This window comes from Pongo abelii, chromosome 5 (assembly GCF_028885655.2).
Source record: "Pongo abelii isolate AG06213 chromosome 5, NHGRI_mPonAbe1-v2.0_pri, whole genome shotgun sequence".
NCBI lineage: Eukaryota > Metazoa > Chordata > Mammalia > Primates > Hominidae > Pongo > Pongo abelii.
In genome coordinates, this window is record NC_071990.2 from 89,866,071 (window position 1) to 89,886,185 (window position 20,115).

General features: G+C 39.4%; 1 protein-coding gene across 4 annotated transcripts; it reads left to right on the forward strand.

Moving 5' to 3' along the window:
• Positions 1-2: 2 nt before the first annotated feature.
• On the forward strand, positions 3-19,568 carry PM20D2 (peptidase M20 domain containing 2). Of its 4 annotated transcripts, none has more exons than XR_008526278.2 (8): positions 51-610; positions 3,243-3,391; positions 7,026-7,168; positions 8,736-8,890; positions 12,319-12,454; positions 15,770-15,877; positions 16,096-16,366; positions 16,773-19,568. XR_008526278.2 is itself a non-coding variant. In XM_024248160.3 (7 exons), the coding sequence occupies exons 1-7, from the start codon at positions 146-148 to the stop codon at positions 16,245-16,247; spliced, it is 1,308 nt and encodes a 435-aa protein (XP_024103928.1). In that variant the 5' UTR covers positions 3-145; the 3' UTR covers positions 16,248-19,568. The 4 variants fall into 4 exon arrangements, 2 of the variants coding, with proteins under 2 accessions (XP_024103928.1, XP_063580969.1); XR_008526279.2 differs by having other exon boundaries at positions 16,777-19,568; XM_024248160.3 differs by having other exon boundaries at positions 3-610; positions 16,096-19,568.
• The last annotated feature ends 547 nt before the right edge of the window (positions 19,569-20,115 follow it).

Below are 20,115 nucleotides of genomic sequence, written 5' to 3' on the forward strand. Positions count from 1 at the left end.
ACTGGGGGCGGCGCCCTGGGAGCCGTGTGGCCGGCGTGCGCGCTCCGCCGGGGTCCTGGAGGCCGCTGGGCGCGTGCGCGGGCGGTCGCTACCAGCGGCCGAGCCAGAGAGCGAGAGGGCGCCGAGAGCAGCGGGCTTAGGCAGCATGAGGCCCGGAGGGGAGCGGCCCGTGGAAGGGGGCGCATGCGATGGCCGCTCCGAGTTGGAGCTACTGAAGCTGCGCGCGGCGGAGTGCATAGACGAGGCGGCCGAGCGGCTGGGGGCCCTGAGCCGCGCGATCTGGAGCCAGCCCGAGCTGGCCTACGAGGAGCACCATGCCCACCGCGTGCTGACGCACTTCTTCGAGCGGGAGCCGCCCGCGGCCTCCTGGGCAGTGCAGCCGCACTACCAGCTGCCCACGGCCTTCCGCGCCGAGTGGGAGCCGCCGGAGGCCCGGGCGCCGAGCGCCACGCCACGCCCGCTGCACCTGGGCTTCCTCTGCGAGTACGACGCGCTGCCCGGCATCGGCCACGCTTGCGGCCACAACCTCATTGCCGAGGTCGGGGCGGCGGCCGCGCTGGGCGTGAGGGGGGCCTTAGAGGGCCTCCCCAGGCCGCCTCCGCCAGTGAAGGTGAGGTGGGGCCCGGGTGCGGGACGCTGTCCGAATGCCCGGGTCGGGCGGGACTCTCGTGCGCCCCGCGCGCCTTGGTGCCCTCCCGCCCGGGGCAGGTGTGTGCGGGACCGCGCTAAACCTGCGGGCCTCGCCTCGGCGCAGGAGCAGAACTGAACCCCCGTCAAAGTCAGTTCGCGTTGCCGACCTGGCGACATCTTGCAGATTATTGTTTCCTCCTCTCTAGTTATAAACAGCTCTGCTGAGTTGTTCCCTTAGGAAAGAACTTACACCCAAGCCTGGTGTTTGTTACGGGTTATTTTTGGTAACTGAGAGGCAACAGCAATTTGCTGACAAGGTTGTGTCATCAATCTCAGGAGGAAATAACTTTTTGTAGGGAATCATACGGCCCCTTTTTATTAGTCTCCAAATAAATCTTTTGTTTGTGGCAGTCCTAGAAAATGTTGTGATTCAAGTCATTGGTATTTGGATAGGAATTTTCAGTCGCTAGAACCACCAAACCCCTAGAAGTATACAAATAAAGGGGAAGTGAATGAGCATTATACATAGATGAGTTCATCCTTAAGTGTTAATTTTTTTGTTTTATGATTTTAAGAAATACCTCGACTCCTTAAACGGGGAAATGTCGTTTATGTTTGTCGTAGGGCAAGTTTAATCCTGTGTTACTCTGCTTTTCCAGATGGTATATTCTACACTATGAGCTAAGATTCAATCGTCATTCAGATTAAGGGGAAAACAAATGTTTTATTTTCATACTCTTTAGCTCATTTCCCACAGTGTCAGTAACCTTCCTCTTTTATCCTAACACTACATCTTTTGTGGCTTTTTCACTTTAGCTGCCTTCTTTTTTCTGTCTCTGGGGGCTCGTTTTTGCATTTGTTCGGTTTTTGTTTGGGTTGGGGGAAGCATGCTTTGCCGTGTCACAAAACACTGGAGAGATTTCGCTTCAACCACGTTTTTGAAAGGTTCTGAGTAGTCAGCGAGAGACATATCGTATTTAATGAGTTAAGGGTTAAGAATGAAGAGCGGTGGGCGGATCAGTTGAGGTCTGGAGTTCGAGACCCGCCTGGCCAACATGGTGAAACCCCTGTCTCTACTAAAATACCAAAAAGAAAAAAAAAAAATTAGCTGGGTGTGGTGGCTCACGCGTGTAATCCCAGCTACTCAGGAGGCTGAGGCAGGAGAATCTCTTGAACCCAGGAGGCAGAGGTTGCAGTGAGCCGACATCGCGCCGCAGCACTCCATCCTGGGCAACAGAGCGAGGCCCCCTCTTAAAAAAAAAAAAAAAAGGCAGCGGCTTCATGTCAGAGTTTGAGCACTGTAGAACCGCCAAAAAAAGCTAAACTTTGAGAAATGTACATTTTTTTTTTTTTTTTGAGACAGAGTCTCATTCTGTCGCCCAGGCCGAATGCAGTGGTGCTATCTCGGCTCACCACAACCTCCGCCTCCCGGGTTCAAGCGATCCTCGTGCCTCAGCCTCCTGAGCTGGGATTACAGGTGCGTGCCACCATGCCCAGCTAATTTTTGCATTTGTTAGTAGAGACAGGATTTCGCCATGTTGGCCAGGCTGGTATCGAACTCCGGACCTCGGGTGAGTCGCCCACCTCGGCCTCCCACAGTGCTAGGATTACAGGCATGAGTCACCGCTCCCGGCCCACACTTCTATTCAAATGGTTGTTCTCAGTTTTAGCAAGGTTAAGTTATTAATTATCTAAAAATGGAATTTAAGTTGATTTCCTTTGCAAGCCAAGACTTTTCCAGCTTGTTTCATTGTGTTCTTATACATGATCTTGAAAATATATTAGTTGTTTATTTTGATTTTTAAAATTGTTTGAAGAAGTTAAGCTTAAATATCAAAGTAAAATGTTTATTCTGTAAAGTTCTCTTTTGTTTAATTAGGTGTTTGGTGACCAATAAATCTGCCTGGTTGAACTGGTGGAATCGAATTAGTAAGTTTGTGTAATAGTTGGCTGTTTCTAACTGTGGCATTAAGACTTGTTTAATGTTCTTCATAAAGGATTAATGAGTTCAGACTTTTAAAGTAGGTAGCCCAGTGAGGAATCAGAGTTTAGGCCAGAAGATCAGGACATCTAATCCTAATTCTGCCTGAAGACTTGCTCTGTGACCTGGGGCAAGACACTTCACTCAATTCCTCAAAAACACCCCCTGTAAAATGATGATAGAGATCGCCCACCTACCTCACAGGGTTGTTGTGAGGATAAGTAGTAAGTTAACAGTTCCTGACTCGTAAAGTAGTTAAGAATAATTATATACATACACTGAAAGGCTTAATCGAAAGGAAGCTTTTTGAAACAAATCCTAACAAATTTTGAGGAACTAAACTTGTAGTATTTTTTTTTTTATCTTTGCAATTAGTTGACTTGTAAAATTGGGAAAAGCTTTTTATAGTGTCTTTAGTACATACTTTGCACCAAGTTGGTATAACAGTGTACATTTTGTGATTAATTTAGCACCATTTGTTGATGCCCACTGCGTAAGCGTCATAGAACAAAACCTCTCTTAATAGGTTAAGGACTTTAATGTAGATTGTGAATACATATGCAGGTGAACCTGTTTGATATATTCCTATGAGGATTTTGTGTTTTTCCCTGACATGAGTATTTCCTTCTAGGTAATTGTCCTGGGAACCCCTGCAGAAGAAGATGGTGGTGGCAAAATTGATTTAATTGAAGCAGGGGCTTTTACAAATCTTGATGTTGTTTTTATGGCCCATCCATCACAAGAGAATGCTGCTTATCTACCAGATATGGCTGAACATGAGTGAGTAATCAAGTTGAAGATAAACTTCTTAGGGGAACACAGGCTATAGAATACTTTTATGTCTAAACCAGAGACGAAAACTCCACATTTGTACATTTAAGAAGTAAATTGAAAGACAATGACATTTGGCAAGCCTCTTCTAATTGACATTCATTATGGTGTTCATAATTGGAGTATTAAAATAGTAGCACTTAGAAACCATAGGAATAACAAACATGTTGACAATTAAGTTCTCTTTTGAACTGTCAATAATCTGGTGTCTGGAAAACATCTCTCCTTTGATGTGAAATTGTCTTTGCAGCCGAATAGATTTGCAAGAGATCGTTCTGTTAGATATGGGAAGAAAATACACTTATCCATTTTATTTACTTTAATTTGAGTTCTTTGCAGAGAGGATAAATTATGTCCTGAGAGAGAATATGAAACATGAGTAGCTATGATTTTTGTGGAACTTCTCATTCTGTGCTTTTCCGATTTGTCTGGTGCTGAAACCTTGTATTTGTCTTTCTTTATGTTGAAGAACTCACTTTTTAGTACCTAGGAGCACACATCATTGAAGTGGTTTGGATTTTTTATACCAGAAATTGCAACCATAGTAGTAACCATAGTAGTTAATGGTCCAGGCACAAGGAGCCAGTGCTCAGTTGCTTCAGCAAAACTCTGTGTTTTCCTCAGAAGTAGCTCGGTACCTAGGGAGTGATAGCAGAACCATCACAGCAGTGCTTCTAGATTGTACCCGGGTATCCCACCTCTTAGCACCTTACCAGGCCCTGTTTTCAAAGGGTGATCATTTTAACTATTAGGGTATCTTCCTTCTTATCACTGGGAATTGGTACTGTGACAGTAGGAGGAATCTTTGAACTTTGATTTCAAGGGTGGTGGTAAACTAGTCCAGTCCATCTCTAGAAAACACTAGGGATTAGAAATCTCTGCCCTTGCCTTTGACTAGAAGGAGCCTGCATATGCAGGCAGGCTCTGCAGCTCATTACCCTTCTGGGACTTAAGGTTAGGCTTCCTGGTCTTGGTTCTGAAGTCAGCGCACTTGACCCCAGGCCTTCTCTTAGTGTCTGCGCCTTCTTAGCTTTCTCATTGATCATCTCTTTTTTTTTTTTTTTTTTTTTTTTTGGAGACTGAGTCTCACTCAATTGCTTAGACCAGAGTGCAGTGGCACGATCTTGGCTCACTGCAACCTCCACATCCCAGGTTCAAGTGATTCTCCTTCCTCAGCCTCCTGAGTAGCTGGGATTACAGGCGTGCGCCACCACGCCCAGTTAATTTTCATATTTTTAGTAGAGATGGGGTTTCACCGTGTTGGTCAGGCTGGTCTTGAACTCCTAACCTCAAGTGATTCACCCACCTTGGCCTCCCAAAGTGCTGGGGTTACAGGCATGAGCCATCACACCTGGCCTTCATTGGTCATCTTTTAAGATAGAAAAGAGAGGTCAGGTGCAGTGGCTCACACCTGTAATCCCAGCACTTCGGGAGGCCAAGGCAGGTGGATCACCTGAGGTTAGGAGTTTGAGACCAGCCTGGCCAACTTGGCAAAACCCCATCTCTACTAAAAATACAAAAATTAGCCAGGCTTGGTGGTGGGCACCTGTAATCCCAGCTACTCGGGAGGCTGAGCCAGGAGAATTGCTTGAACCTGGGAGGCAGAGGTTGCAGTGAGCCGAGATCGTGCCATTGCACTCCAGCCTGGCCACCCGACAAGTGAAACTCCATCTCAAAAAAAAAAAAAAAAAAAGAACAAGATCAAGAATTCATTTTTTTTTTTTTTAATTACTAATCCACTTTTCTTAAAAATTCTTTTTTTTTTTTTTTTTCGAGAGAATCTGGCTTTGTCACCCAGGCTAGAGTACAGTGGCGCAATCTCAGCTCACTGCAGCCTCCACCTCTGGGTTCAAGGGATTCTCCTGCCTCAGCCTCCCATGGACCTGGGATTACAGGCGAGCACCACCACACCCAGCTAATTTTTGTATTTTTAGTAGAGACAGGGTCACCATGTTGGCCAGGCTGGTCTTGAACTCCTGACCTCAAGTGATCCACCCGATTTGGCCTCCCAAAGTGCTGGAATTACAGGCATGAGCCACTGGGCCCAACCACAGATTTCTAATGAATAAGATAAAGCAATCCTGCTGACCACCTTTCCCAAATCCAGTCCTTTTTCTAGAGGTATGTATCCTTTTCAGAGTGTTTTTGGTGTACTTATGGGACATAAATAGAATCCTGTATAAATTAAATTGTGAAAGAAGGTTTTCCTCAAGTATTCCACTCTATATTGTTCTGGCTTTTTAAAATTAAATAGTATGTCTTGAAAATAATTCCATATAATCCTTTTCGTTTTTATAATATTTATCACCAGTTGTGATAAAATTCCAGTTTTGCCAGGCCAGGTGGCTCACACCTGTAATCACAGCACTTAGGGACATAAAGGCAGGAGAGTCTCTTGAGCCCAGGAGTTCATGACCAGCCTGGGCAACATGGTGAAGCCCTGCCTCTACAAAAAAAATAAAAAAATAACTGGGCATGGAGCACTCCTGTGGTCTCAGCTATTCATCTGTGGGAGGCTGAGGCAGAGGAGGATTGCTTGAACTAGGGAGGTGGAGACTGCAGTGAGCTGTGATCACGACACTGCACTCCAGCCAGGGTGACAGAGCAAGATGAGTATCAAAAAAAAAATTCATTTCAAGGTCATGGTGATAAGATATATATCAAGAAAATAACAATACAGTATCCTGAAATCTAATACATGTTTGATGTTTTTACTTGATTTTTGTCCTGCTAATAGAATGTCTGGAATCAGTTGAGAAGAAATATCATAAGCATTCTAAGGACTCCTGAATCTAACCCATTAAAATAAGTCCAGATTGGTTTTCTAATCACCTAAATGTGGGTACTATTAATCAGGTTTAAAAAGTGTTATCTAAGCATGTCAATCACAGAGCTTTATAAGTAACTATTCAACACCCAATCCTTTCTTTAATCTTTTTTTTTTTTTAATTGTATTAGAGCAGTTAGACTGGTGTGAGAACTATTTGTAAGCGGAGTAACCATTTATAAAAATGTAAAATATTAGTGATGTAGGCATTTTGGAACATTAATAAAATATTGGATATTGGTCAGGAACAACTGCTTTAATACTAGGGTATCTTGTGATAACGTTGAATATAATCTGATTTTCAGAGGTTGTCTTAACCCACTTCAAATAGTAACTCCTTTCTGTGTTTCCTGACCTTCCACCTCTTAAGACAGAATTTCTGATTTTTTGCAGACTTTCGATACAGAATCATCACAGTGCTGTGTAAAAACATACAGGATCCATTTTTTTTTTTTTTTGTAATTTCAGCACCTGATACCATATTGCATGTTTGCATTAGATTGTGTATACATTTAATCTGTTCTCTTTTTCTCTCTTTTTTGGGAATGCTTTCTTTGTGTCAAGCACTATGTTACCTAATAATAAACTATAACTAACATAAATAAATTGCAGTGTTATTACTACAAAAAATTTGCAAATCAAAAGTCCAGCAACGTGAATTAATTTTGAATAGTAGTTGGGTAATTCTGACTACCTGGATTTTCTTACTTTAGCAATAATAACAAAAGTAATTTCAAATGATTTTTTATTTCCTAGTGTGACTGTGAAATACTACGGAAAAGCATCTCATTCTGCTTCTTATCCCTGGGAAGGATTAAATGCATTAGATGCTGCTGTGCTGGCCTATAACAATCTATCTGTGTTCAGACAGCAAATGAAACCAACCTGGAGAGTTCATGGTATGAATGTCAAATACCTTCTATAATAGATGGTGCTTACTATAGTTCAGTGCAGTATAATTATTTAATATTCAATTTTTAAAATTTTGGAAATATTTTTGTACTTCATATGAATATTCTGATTTTTAAGCATATTTTCAGAAATTCATGTGACAGGATACTAAGATGTTTGTCTATATAGGGGTAGAAAGACAGTTTTGATTATTGTACATATATGGAATGTCATCTTTGAGTATCAAAGATAAAGGTTTTATGTAAGGAGCTGTGTTCTTTTGGTGGGTGTTTGAAAATTGGATCTTGATTTTCCAGTTGTCCTCATTATTTCTTAATGATAACCAAATTTTGTCAATTAAAAAAAAGATATAATAACTGTTAGTTTTACCTAAGTGCTGTTAGTCCTGAGTAATATCTTTTTGTGTGATTTTTTGTTTTTGAGACAGTCTTGCTCTGTTGCCTGGGCTGGAGTGCAGTGGTGCAATCTTGGCTCACTGCAACTTCTGCTTCCTGGGTTCAAGTGATCCTCCTGCTTCAGCCTCCCAAATAGCTGGGATTACAGGCAGGCAAGCACCACCAAACCCAGCTAATATTTGCATTTTTTGCAGAGACGGGGTCTTGCTATGTTGGCCAGGCTGGTCTCAAACTCCTGGCTTCAAGTGATCTGCCCACCTCAGCCTCCCAAAGTGCTGGGATTACAGGTGTGAGCCACCAAACCTGGTCCTGAATAATGTCTTTTAAAATTATATATATATATCACCATAATATAAATACAGTCATAAAGCACTTTCTTGAAGGCACACATTTGTTTTTTAATTTATTTCCTTATGATTTAGGAAATTGTTATATTTTAATATCTATTCTTTACCTGATTTTGCTATAGCCTGAGGTCAATTTGTGATTGTACTTTTACCAGTTTTCCTGCTTTAGTTTCTTTAAAAGGAACAAACAGGAATGTGTAGAAATATTTTTTTAAAGTAGGTCATATGACATTGGATTTTTTGTATCTATTTTAGTTATTACTTTGAATGAATAAATCTTAATTCTTTATAATTCCAAATAAATGCATTTGTTTTGACAGTTGATAATACTTAGTGATCTTTGACCTGCGTTGGTTTTTTCTTGGCATGAAAATTATTTTTCCTAGAGCTAAATGCCATTTAAAATGTTCATGGGATTCCTGAGGTATGAGGGTAATTATAGAACCTCATACCATTGTTGAGGTATGGTAAAATCTTTTCCAGAAAGCTTAAGATGTTACTAAATTTTTTTGTGGTTATATAATTTCTAAGTTTCATTGTAGTCTGGATCATAATTTCTTAACATTATATAAATTCTTTTGAATGAAGTGCATATGGATAATTATTTTTTCTTATCAGCCAAAAAATATCACCCTACGTATAGAAATTTCAGTTGTACAACATAACAAAATCTTTGATTGGTATATTGGTGGAGCTAGTAAGTTTAAATTATTTTTCTTTATGAACACATTGGCTGGAAAACTTAATGAGTGTATTTAAGCTTAAAGAAATGGTCACCAAGCTTAATTCTAGTAATTTGGTTCTTTTTATAGGTATAATAAAAAATGGTGGTGTAAAACCCAATATTATTCCCTCTTATTCTGAATTAATCTATTACTTCCGTGCACCCTCAATGAAAGAACTTCAAGTTTTGACCAAAAAGGCAGAAGATTGCTTCAGAGCTGCAGCTTTGGCTTCAGGGTGCACAGTAAGAACTTTTAAAAGTTAATCTAAGTTACAATCAGAGGTATATATGTGGGCTAGCGCTGTTAGATTGAAACCTAACTTGACTTTCTTATTTGGTGACATGTTGAATATGCAAAATGAATTGGCTGAATAGTTAATGTGAAAGTCTTTAATTTTTACACATTTCATTCCTCAGTGCTTGCAATAGGGAAGATGACAGATCATCTTACTTATATAGTAATTAGAATAATTCTGATACTTCTATGCTAGAATTCCTGCCTTTTTACAAGTTATATTCTTCCTTGTCAGCAGTTATACTTTTAGAATTGCTATATGTAGTTTCTATCAAGGAAAGTTTATGGCAAAATCAGCAAAAACTTTTTTTTTTTTTTTTTTTTTGGTGAGGGGACAGGGTCTTGCTCTATTGCCCAGGCTGGAGTGCAGTGGCACGATCTTAGCTCACTACAACCTCCGCCTTCCAGGCTGAAGCAATCCTCTCACCTCTGCCTCCCACCTCAGCCCACTAAGTAGCTGGGACTACAGGCACGCACCCCCACACCCGGCTAATTTTTTGTATCTTTTTGTGGAGACAGGGCCTCGCCATATTGCCCAGGCTGGTCTCAAACTCCTGAGCTCAAGTGATCCACCCACCTCGGCCTTCTAAAGTGCTGGGATTATAGGCATGAACCATCTCGCCCAGCCAGCGAAAGCTATTTTTGAAGTTAGGGTGTGTATAGTAGTGATATAAATACTATGGCTTGCTGGAATGGAAGATAAAATAGACACAGAAGTTAGTTAAGAGGTTTTATTGATTTGTTTCTGTTTGTTTGTTTTTGAGACAGAGTCTTGCTCTGTTGCCCAGGCTGGAGCGCAGTGGTGCAATTTTGGCTCAATGCAACCTCCTCCGCCTCCTGGGTTCAAGCGATTCTCGTGCCTCAGCCTTACAAGTAGCTGGGACTACAGGCACTTGGCACCACACCCGGCTAATTTTTTTTTTTTTTTTTTTTTTGAGGTGGAGTCTTGCCCTGTCACCCAGGCTGGAGTGCAATGGCGCGATCTCAGCTCACTGCAACCTCCGCCTCCCAGGTTCAAACAATTCTCCTGCCTCAGCCTCCTGAGTAGTTGGGATTACAGGCGCCTGCCTCCACACCCGGCTATTTTTTTGTATCTTTAGTAGAGACGAGGTTTCACCATGTTGGCCAGGCTGGTCTCGAACTCCTGACCTCATGATCCACCCACCTCAGCCTCCCAAAGTGCTGGAATTACAGGTGTGAGCCACCACGCTGACTGGTTTTGTTGATTTGAACCATAAAGTTAGCAGTATTTAAATACCAATCATGTACTGTGTAAAGTGGAGTGAGTTTTAGAATTACACAAGATAAGAATCTTGCCCTAGAGGGAGCCTGTAGTCTAGTTGGAGAGACAAGATCTTGACCCATAACTCTCAGCCTAGCTAATTCTGCAACCTTTAGAAATGTTTAGTGTCTTTGGCCCTCCATTTTCTTGCTTCAAAAATGGAGATAATAACAATCTATGTTAGAATTCTTGTGAGAATTAAATGCGATAATGTTTCTGAAGGGTTTAGAGCCCAGCCTTGATTTGTATTACCTTATTTTTTTCTGTTCTTATTAGTCTAGAGATGTGTGATTGATTCACGTAGTATCAGTATCTCACAGTAGCAGTAATTCTCAGAAAGCATATGTTACGTGTTCTGAGAGTAGTGTGGAATGTGTCGTGAGGATCAGAGGTAGGAAAGAGTGGTCTGGGTCTGTTAACCTTGGAGGAAGGTTTTGTGGAAGACTGTAGACCTGAACTGAGCTTTGAAGGGTGATCATACTTTCAGATATGCATGGGAAAGACAGAGACTGATAGTTCTTAGGGAATATAGTCAGCAAAGATAAGAATATAGAAGCTCTTGTTGTGTCGTAGTTAATCGATAAACATATGGACAGATGTAGGAGCAAAGATGTATTCTCATATGCCACTAGAGAAGATGGGTATAGATATAGTGAATGAAAACTATGAAGTATCCATAGCCGAGGGCAGTAAAAACTAAATATTTATTCCCTTATTTATTTATAATTATAAATATTTATTTGTGAAATACATACGCATGTGAACTGTTATCATTAGGCAATATCTCAAGGTGTACAGTATTCCCTTATGGTAAGGTTTGTTGTTATTGGATTTGAATCTATATTTAATTTATTTACTTTTAAAGTTTTTTGTAGAGATAGGATCTCCCTGTGTTGCCTAGGCTGGTCTCAAACTCCTGGGCTCAAGTGATCCTCGTGCTTTGGCCTCCCAAAGTTCTGGGACTGCAGGTGTAAGCCACCTTGCCTGGCCTAAATCTATATTTTAAATAATCTCTTAGTGATTTCTTATATTTTGGCTGACTTGTAAGGTCTGATTTGGTTGTCATAATTTCTACCATAGATGTTGCTAAGAATAAAAGAAATGTCATCTCTGCCATTTTATGACTGGCTTTTGCTAATATTGGTTTGAGGGAATATTGCCAATTTTTATTTAATCAAAACTGAATCTGTAAATCCACTTAACTGGCCACATAAAAGCTGCTTCTGTATCTTTATATACTGAAATTAATAAATGAGGACTGTTGTCACACCCTTCCTCATTGCAGATCTTCTACATTTCCCTCAGAGTACTTTTCTGCCTCTCACACCAGGCAGTGATGTCAGTGTCAGTTTGCATATTGAATATTAGTAAAGCTAAATTTCTTTTTTTTGGAGACTGAATCCTAGAGCAGTGTTCCTCAGAGTGTGGTTTTTGGGTCACCTATGTCAGAATTACTTTGAGGTGCTGGTTAAAATAAAAATTAGGCTGGGTGCAGTGGCTGACACCTGTAATCCCAGCACTTTGGGAGGCTGAGGCGGGCGGGTCACCTGAAGTCAGGAGTTTGAGACCAGCCTGGCCAACATGGCAAAACCCCATCTCTACTAAAATACAAAAACAATTAGCTGGGCTTGGTGGCGGGCACCTGTAATCCCAGCTACTTGGGAGGCTAAGGCAGGAGAATCACTTGAACCTGGGAGGCGGAGGTTGCAGTGAGCTGAGATCGCACCACTGCACTCCAGCCTGGGCAACAGAGTGAGACTCCATCTCAAAAATAAAATAAAAATTTCTGGGCCCTTCTCATACCCTATCTAGGTGACTGAAGTTGACACTTGCTAGCTAGTATAGAGCTTGGTGACATTGTGGTGTTTAGTGTATATATAACATAAAAGAGATAGAGTCCTAGGAACTCTCGTTATAGAAAATAAATCTTTTTTTTTTTCTTTTTTAAGGCAAGAGATTTGAGAGTGTTTATATCTGAAAGGAAAAGTATCTTCTCTTAAAACCTCTTCGTATTAGAGAACAATCACTGGTTTGAAAATTAGATAGTGAATTTGAGTTTTTTATTTCAAAATTTGTTTTGCAATTTTTTATTAGGTGGAAATTAAAGGTGGAGCACATGATTATTACAATGTTCTTCCCAATAAGAGCCTATGGAAAGCGTATATGGAAAATGGAAGAAAGCTAGGGATAGAATTCATTTCAGAAGATACAATGTTGAATGGCCCTTCAGGTAATTAAGTGTTTTTTTAATATATTGAGCTATTTGAGGAAGAGAAATACCATCTTTGGTTAAATTGGTTTTATTTAATGGTTTGGGAGGTAGGGAGGTACTACTGATGTTTTTAATATTTTCACAAACTTTATGGTTAGGGGAAAGAAACTAATGGACTGTTAAGTGAGTGTAGAATGTCAAACGAGCAGACTTGATTTTAGAAATAGTCAACCTACATTTTTGTCTGTATTCTAAATATTTTCTAGTGTTTAAGTTTCGTTAGTTTTAATTTTTTAGTAAGTAGCTAAGGTGGGATATAGAATTTTAATTCATTCTCAGTCATCACAATAAGCAGGTTACTAAGTACTTATCTGGGGCATTTTCAGTTTCTGAGGAGCAACAGAGAACTAGAATTGAAATAAGCATATTTATGTTAGTTTTTTTTCCTTTTAAAAGCATATTATTACTAATACATTTGCAAGTTAGAGATGTATCTTCTGTTTTAAAAATAGATGTTTGATGAAGTAGGCCCAAAAGGACTTGGTGGTGAAAATGGGGTATCAGTGTCATTCATTAAGATAAGGAGTTCAAGAGAAAGAGCAGGTTAGGGTAAGAGGGGGTTGTTATAAATTATTAGTATGTTAAACTTGAGGTGCTTATAGTATTTCTAAGTGGAGCTGTTCAGTACCTGTTAAATCTAGAACCCAGAAAGATGTCTAGTTTGGAGATTTAGGAGTTGTCCATATATGAAAGGTAATAGAAGACATAGATGTCGATGAGGTTGCCCAAATACATAGAGGAAGAAGATTCCCAGAGATCAGACATTGGCAGTCAACAGAGTGGTCAGAGAGAAAGCCAGACAATCAGGAGAGAGGAGAAGTCATGGAAGCCAAGGGAGAAGAAAACTTACAGAAGAGAAGGAGGCATAAATCATGTCAGGTGCTGTAGAGACTGAATAAGATGAATATGGTCTAGTGTCCACTGGACTCTAGTAATTAGAAATTCATGAATTGTCTGGAAGAAAATAGTACAAGACCAGTGGTACCAGATGCTGGGTCTCACTTCTCTACCCAGGGCATTGACTGCTGAGATAGTGGAAGTAGCAAATGAAGACTATTCTTTTTTCAAGAGAGGTAGCTTTCAAGGAAAATAGAGTGGATACAAGCTTGAGGGAAATATGGAAAAGAAAATAGTTTTTAGGGGAAGATACTTGAGAAGTAGATGTAATGTTTAGGAAGGAGATCAGGGAGTTCAGAGACTTTCCCTCTAGGAAGTAGCACACAGTGAGCATTGAGCTGGTAGGGCTGAGGGATTGAGAGAGAATTGCCACTGAGAGGAGTTGTCCAGGGACATCAGAGTTTCATGTTTTCTTTTGTTTCTGGACAGCATGAGAGCTCAGCTCAGCATGGTTCTGTTCTTTTACCCTAGCAGGTTTCTGCAGTCTAGCTATAGAAGGGAAGACACATGGCCTGCTCTACCCCGGGTTTGGGTTTTATATAATGGACAAAACAGTAGGATAAAGTGGCTGTGATTTTGGTATGATTTGTGGGCTGTAGGGTCTAGTTCCACAAGTAAGATCTTAAAATATGCAACAGGCTTTTTTTTGTCCATCCTTTTTTGTTTTGTTTTGTTTTTACACTCAGACTCTTTAGACTCTTTAAACACTAGAGAAGCTTTTTCCATCCTGTTCACTAATGTCCCATCACTGTGCATCCTCAGTATCTGGAGCCATTTCTGGCACAGTTAAGTGCTTAGTGAATATTTTCTGAAGCAGTACTTCTATAGAGGCTACTATGCCTCAAAGTCTGGCCTCAGTCTGCATTTACCACATAACTAGCAGCTGTGAGACTATCGGCATGTTATTTAATACCCATAAGCCTTGGTTTCTTCATGTTTAAAATGGAAACTGTTCTAAATGTTAATGAGAATATATACAAAGCACTTAGGATTGTGTTTGGAACGTAGTATTCCAGATAAATGTTAGCTACTCTTTGTCACATATTCCTTTATACTCTTACCACTCACTGTGTAGCCTCACTTTGCCTGCATGGTGTTTGACATGTAATAAACATTCAGTAAATATTCATTGAGTGAACATAAGGCTTTGTTTTTACTGTGATTTATTCAACAAGTGTCTGTGTGTCAATCCTGTGAGAAGCTAGATGCACAGTCATTTCAAATACTACTTCTTGCCTTATACAGCCTCATAATTTAGTTTCTGACATAAGCATGAACCAAATCATCCAATACATGGAAAATTAAAAAGTACTGTAAAGGAGAGTAATACATCTCTGTGAGAGCCTATGCTAGAGGAATTTCACTTTATGGGAAGGTGAAGTAAGTAAGGCTTTGCTGAGGAAATGATGCTTAAGATGGAATTTGAAGGTTAAGTAAGAGTTATAGAGATGATGCAGGGATAGCATGTGCAAGGGTCCTGTGACGGGGAGAGCATGGTGAGTGTCTAGAGTGGCTAGGGCATCGAGAGTATTGGGAACGTGGTATGAGATCAGGTTGGAAAGGTGAATGAAGATTGAAAAAAAAAAAAGACGGCAAATAGAGTAGATGCTGCTAGACCAATTAGGAAACTTCTAGTTCAGGCAAGAGATAATGATAGCATAGACTGGGGACAGGTGTTGGTGATGGTGATGCAAAGAGCGTTAGGATTCTGAGATATTTGGCAGGTACTGTTGATAGGTGGAGTGGAGGTAGAAGAAGAGAAAGATCATGAGTTTGACTTTAGATATGTTAAGTTTGATCTACCTTGAAGACATCCAAGAGAAGATACCAGTCTGGCAACTGGTTGTATGAGCATGGAACTTAGCAGAGACTGGAAAGAGATTTGAGTTGGTGGTGATTTGAAGCAATACATATGGACAAAATCTTGGGAAAGAATATGCAGTAAGAAGAGAAAGGGGCCTGGAATGGAGTCTCCCGTAACTAATATTTCATCATCAGGTAGAGAGGGCTCTATCCCCAAGAGAGACAGAAGAAGGGGCCATCAGAGAGGCCGAAGGGAAGCTATGCAAGTGCTGTGTCACAGAAGAGAAGAAAGGGAGTAGGTGGCAGCGTGGAGTGCTGGCCAAGAGGGCCAGTAAAAGCCGTGAGACAAGATGAGGGCAGGTTTGCAGTGACCTTCGTGAGAGATGTGACTGATACAGGGGAGTGGGTGGCAGACTCAGTGGAAGGTGAGCCCGTGAAAGCATGAGCATACGGACAACTCTCCAAGAAGCTCACTTCTCTGGGTCTCTTCTAACAGGGACTGTGACTTCATAACTCAAGAATACTTAACCACATATACTTTAAATAGACTTTTCTTACTTTGTGTTTTCCAAGGATCTACGGATTTTGGAAATGTTACTTTTGTGGTTCCTGGAATTCATCCATATTTTCACATTGGATCTAATGCCTTGAATCATACTGAACAGTACACTGAAGCTGCTGGTAAGTGTTGTTGGATGTGACTGTTTTGGCACACACACTCTTCTTCTGGTAGTAGCTGCCTTTCTGTTTAACCTACTATTTCACTACATAACATCACCTCAGTAAATACTGCACTGTGGTGGGCAGTTGGAGAGCCAGTTGAGATATGGATAGCTAACCTGTGAAATTAAATACAGCTTAAATAAGTAAGGAGGTATTTTATTTTCTCTACCTTTTAGGGTCACAGGAAGCTCAGTTCTACACTTTGCGGACGGCCAAAGCTCTGGCAATGACGGCACTGGATGTTATTTTTAAACCAGAGTTACTGGAAGGAATCAGAGAGGACTTTAAACTGAAACTTCAAGAACAATTTGTAAATGCAGTAGAATAAAAGGAAGACTTAGAGGCCACTTATAAATCAAGAAGACGTGATGATTTTTTTCTTTTAATCTCTTTTAATGAAGGCATGCTTGTTTTTTAATCTTAAAGGAGTAAAATTCTTTTTACCGGGTAAGTGAGGACAGGGTGTGGAGAAAACATATTACCTCACATCTAAAGTGAAAATTTTTGCAAATCCATACTCGATAGGATTATGATATTACAGGAGCTGATATGTGATGCCATTCTTTCTTTTTTTTTCCCCCACAACCACTCACCTTCACAGTAGTGATACCATTTCTTAACCTGGAGGATACATGGCATCATTTTTATAAAATATTTTAATAAACCTTTTTATAAGCCTTAAATGTTGTGTGTATTTTTAAAAGCTTAAGAGATTTCAAACCTTATATTCAGAATTGACACCCATGAGAGTGTTTTGTGGTATAGGCTGGTAAACTTGTTCTCTAATCGTGTATTAGTTTCTCTACCAGATTGTATATTTGAAGCCAGTGCCTTTTTTTTTTTTTTTTTTAAGACAGAGTCTCGCTCTGTTGCCCAGGCTGAAGTGTAATGGCACCATCTTGGCTCACTGCAACCTCTGCCTCCCAGGTTCAAGTGATTCTCCTGCCTCAGCCTCCCAAGTAGCTGGGATTACAGGTGTGTGGCACCATGCCCAGCTAATTTTTGTATTTTTAGTAGAGACAGCATTTCACCATTTTGACCAGGCTGGTCTTGAACTCCTGACCTCAGGTGATGCACCCACCTCGGCCTCCTAAAGTGCTGGGATTACAGGCATGAGCCACCGCACCCATCCTGCCAGTGTCTTTTTAATACACGTGTGTTGGTATTTTTAAATGGTTACAGTATCTAGCATATTGCTTAATCTGAATATTCAGTACTTTTTGAATAAGCAAATATTGCCTCCTTGCTTGGAATCATCAAAGTTTAAAGTAGCTTCGTGGATGGACCATGATCCTAAGATGAGTTTTAATTTTGTGTTTATGGTCATCTCTTGTACAACCTGGAGAAGAAAAGATATACTTACTACTTTGCTTCAGGTACACATAAGAAAACCTCTTTTTAAAAAAATTTTTATTTTTTTACGTAATAGAGGCAGGGGCTCGCTGTATCTTCCAGGCTGGCCTCAAACTCCTGGGCTCAAGCAATCCTCCTGTCTTGGCCTCCCAAAGTGTTGGGATTTCAGGTATGAGACACCACACCTGCCCATTTTTGTTTGGTTTTTTTAATGGGCAGGTTCTTGCTCTGTTTTCCAGGCTGGAGTGCAGTGGTGTAATCACAGCTCACTGCAGTCTCGAACTCCTGGACTCAAGCAGTCCTCCCACCTCAGCCTCCTAAAGCACTGGGATTACAGGCTTGAGGCACTGCACCTGGCCCTGACCATTTTTTAAAAAGGTTAGGCTTAGTGCAAAGTTTAAAATTATATGATTCTTAAAATACTGAATTAGTTTCTAACCTAAACTAGAGGTATAGGTGGACCTGCTTGAGGTATCTTTGTTTTTATGGAACATTTTTATTACATGCCTTTATAATTTTTCATTGTTCACACCCTGTACTGAAACCTTTTTCTCAAATACCAACTCTTGGCTATGTTAAATTTATAGACTTTAAAAGATGTTATCTAAATTAATGGTTTAAATATACAAATTGAGAATATTTTCTTTTTAGTGGCAATTTGAAAAGCAGGCCTTAATATGAGACCTGCTTTTAAAGTAAAATATGTGGTACTATGAATTACTAAATTGCTGTATACCATGTAATAGTGAGTATAGCTAATATTTAGTATGTCTTTTAAAAATTTTGGACTGCTTTTCGATTTTAACAAATTCTCCACATTATGTGAACTACTCAAGAAATTTTCCCTTTTTAATTGCCTCTATAGCACTCATAAGAGCTAGGGCATTAGGATAAACTAGAATATTTTGTGTTTATGAATACTTGTATAAACTTAAAAGTGTTTTGATTTCCCACAATTTCCCAAAGGAATGTTTATTTATTAAGAGTTGTGTTGATAATTTAACTGTTACAATTTCAGCAGTTGAATTCAGTGAACATTGGTTGAGGAGTGCCTATTTCTGAGCACTGGGTGTAAGAAGAAAAGATACTGCAAAAGGAAGAGCTAAGATTAACATAATTTCTTTGGTTTTTCTATTGCTTGTTATTATTATGTAACAACTGGGTGGCAGTTCAGAAGGAAGATTGTTGTAACAGAAGAGTAACAACCAATAGTTTTTTGATCATTAAATCAGATTTTGTAAACAGTGGCAGGAGCATAGACTTAAAACAAGGCTTGCTTATTTGGTTTTGTCAAAATTTTATGAAAATATGTGATATATATTTATACTAAAACTATATAATCCTTAGATTTAGAAAAGCAATCAGTTAATGTCTTTAGCACACTAAAGCAGTATTAAACACAGGTACAAGTTGGAAATTGTAGAAAACTGAAAGAAAACAAAAGACAAAATGTGTATGGTAGGGAATAAAAGAGTTTAAGATATTATGTAAAATTATGTGTATTTTCTTCTCTTTTACATAAATCATTTGTGAAAAGTGTGCTCACCTTTTTTACAAGAGTGATATTAATTTGGATTTATTTTTCAATATAATTTGGAGACCCTTTGTTATCCAAATAAAATTGATGAGTTTCTGTGCCTGTAAAAAAAAAAAAAAGAAAGAAAAAAAAGAAGACAAGACACTGTTGCATGCCCCAGAAAGCTTGTGGTGGGTGGTAAGTTCTCACGAGATTTATTTATCTGAGCAACATTGGGACTGAAGGAACATCTGAAAGCTACCATCTTGAAAATTTTTGAGGAAGTGTTTCTGAAATATTTAAAAATACTTAAGTCAGTCATTTTGAACAAAAGAAATTGATGCAAAAAGTTTTTTTTTTAAGGATGATTGTCTAATTTTGTAATATGTTGTTTTTTAAAAACCTGTCTGATGGTGTTTTATACATTTCTAACTTTTTACCTGAGTTATCTCTTTAGTCTTTTGGAAAATATCCTACACAATACTAACCTTTAAAACTATCAAATTTTTGTTGTAAGATAAATGTTATCTTTGTACTAGATAGCAAACCTTTATAAGGTTGTAAGGTATGATAAACTGCTTCTTTATTTTTTTACATACTTCATAGCAAGCATTTTGCAGTCCAATTATATAGTTGAGGATGGTGTATTTTGATGTGTATGAAGTTAATATTTTCAAGTAAGCAATCAGTCTACTACCATCAGATTATAAGCTTTTTTGTAATATTTTAATAGGTACATAAAATGTGTATGAAAAATCTATAATAAACTTGTTTATCTGATAGCAATTGTCTTGCTTTTTTAATGACATGAAGATATATGTACGAAGATGAAGCACAATCATCCAAATCCATTGTGATATACTATACTTTTTCTTATGCATCAGTATCATAGATGTTGACTTGCTTTTCCACTATGTGTCATATATGTTAAAAGAACAATTAAGTTCTTTTGTTTAAAAATGAATGTTTCACTAGTCTCAGAAGCTAAAATATTGCAGTGCAAATTGTACATGGCAGGAGGTAAATACATATAGTATTGACTTTCCTTTTTTAAAAAAAGTTTATACCTTTAATACAGAGTAATTCCATATAATAACACAAATGCAATGGAACAGGTTTTTGGATCCTGGCTAAAGTATAAGTGCCTCATATGAGTGCCTCATATGAGAAAAGTCACAAATGTCCATGTTTCTTTGTTTAAACTGATTTTTTATTTTTATTCTTATTTTTGGAGACAGGGTCTCACTGACCCAGGCTGGAGTACAGTCAGTGTTGTGATCACGGTTTACTGAAGCCTCATCTTCTAGGCTCAAGCAATCCTCCTGCC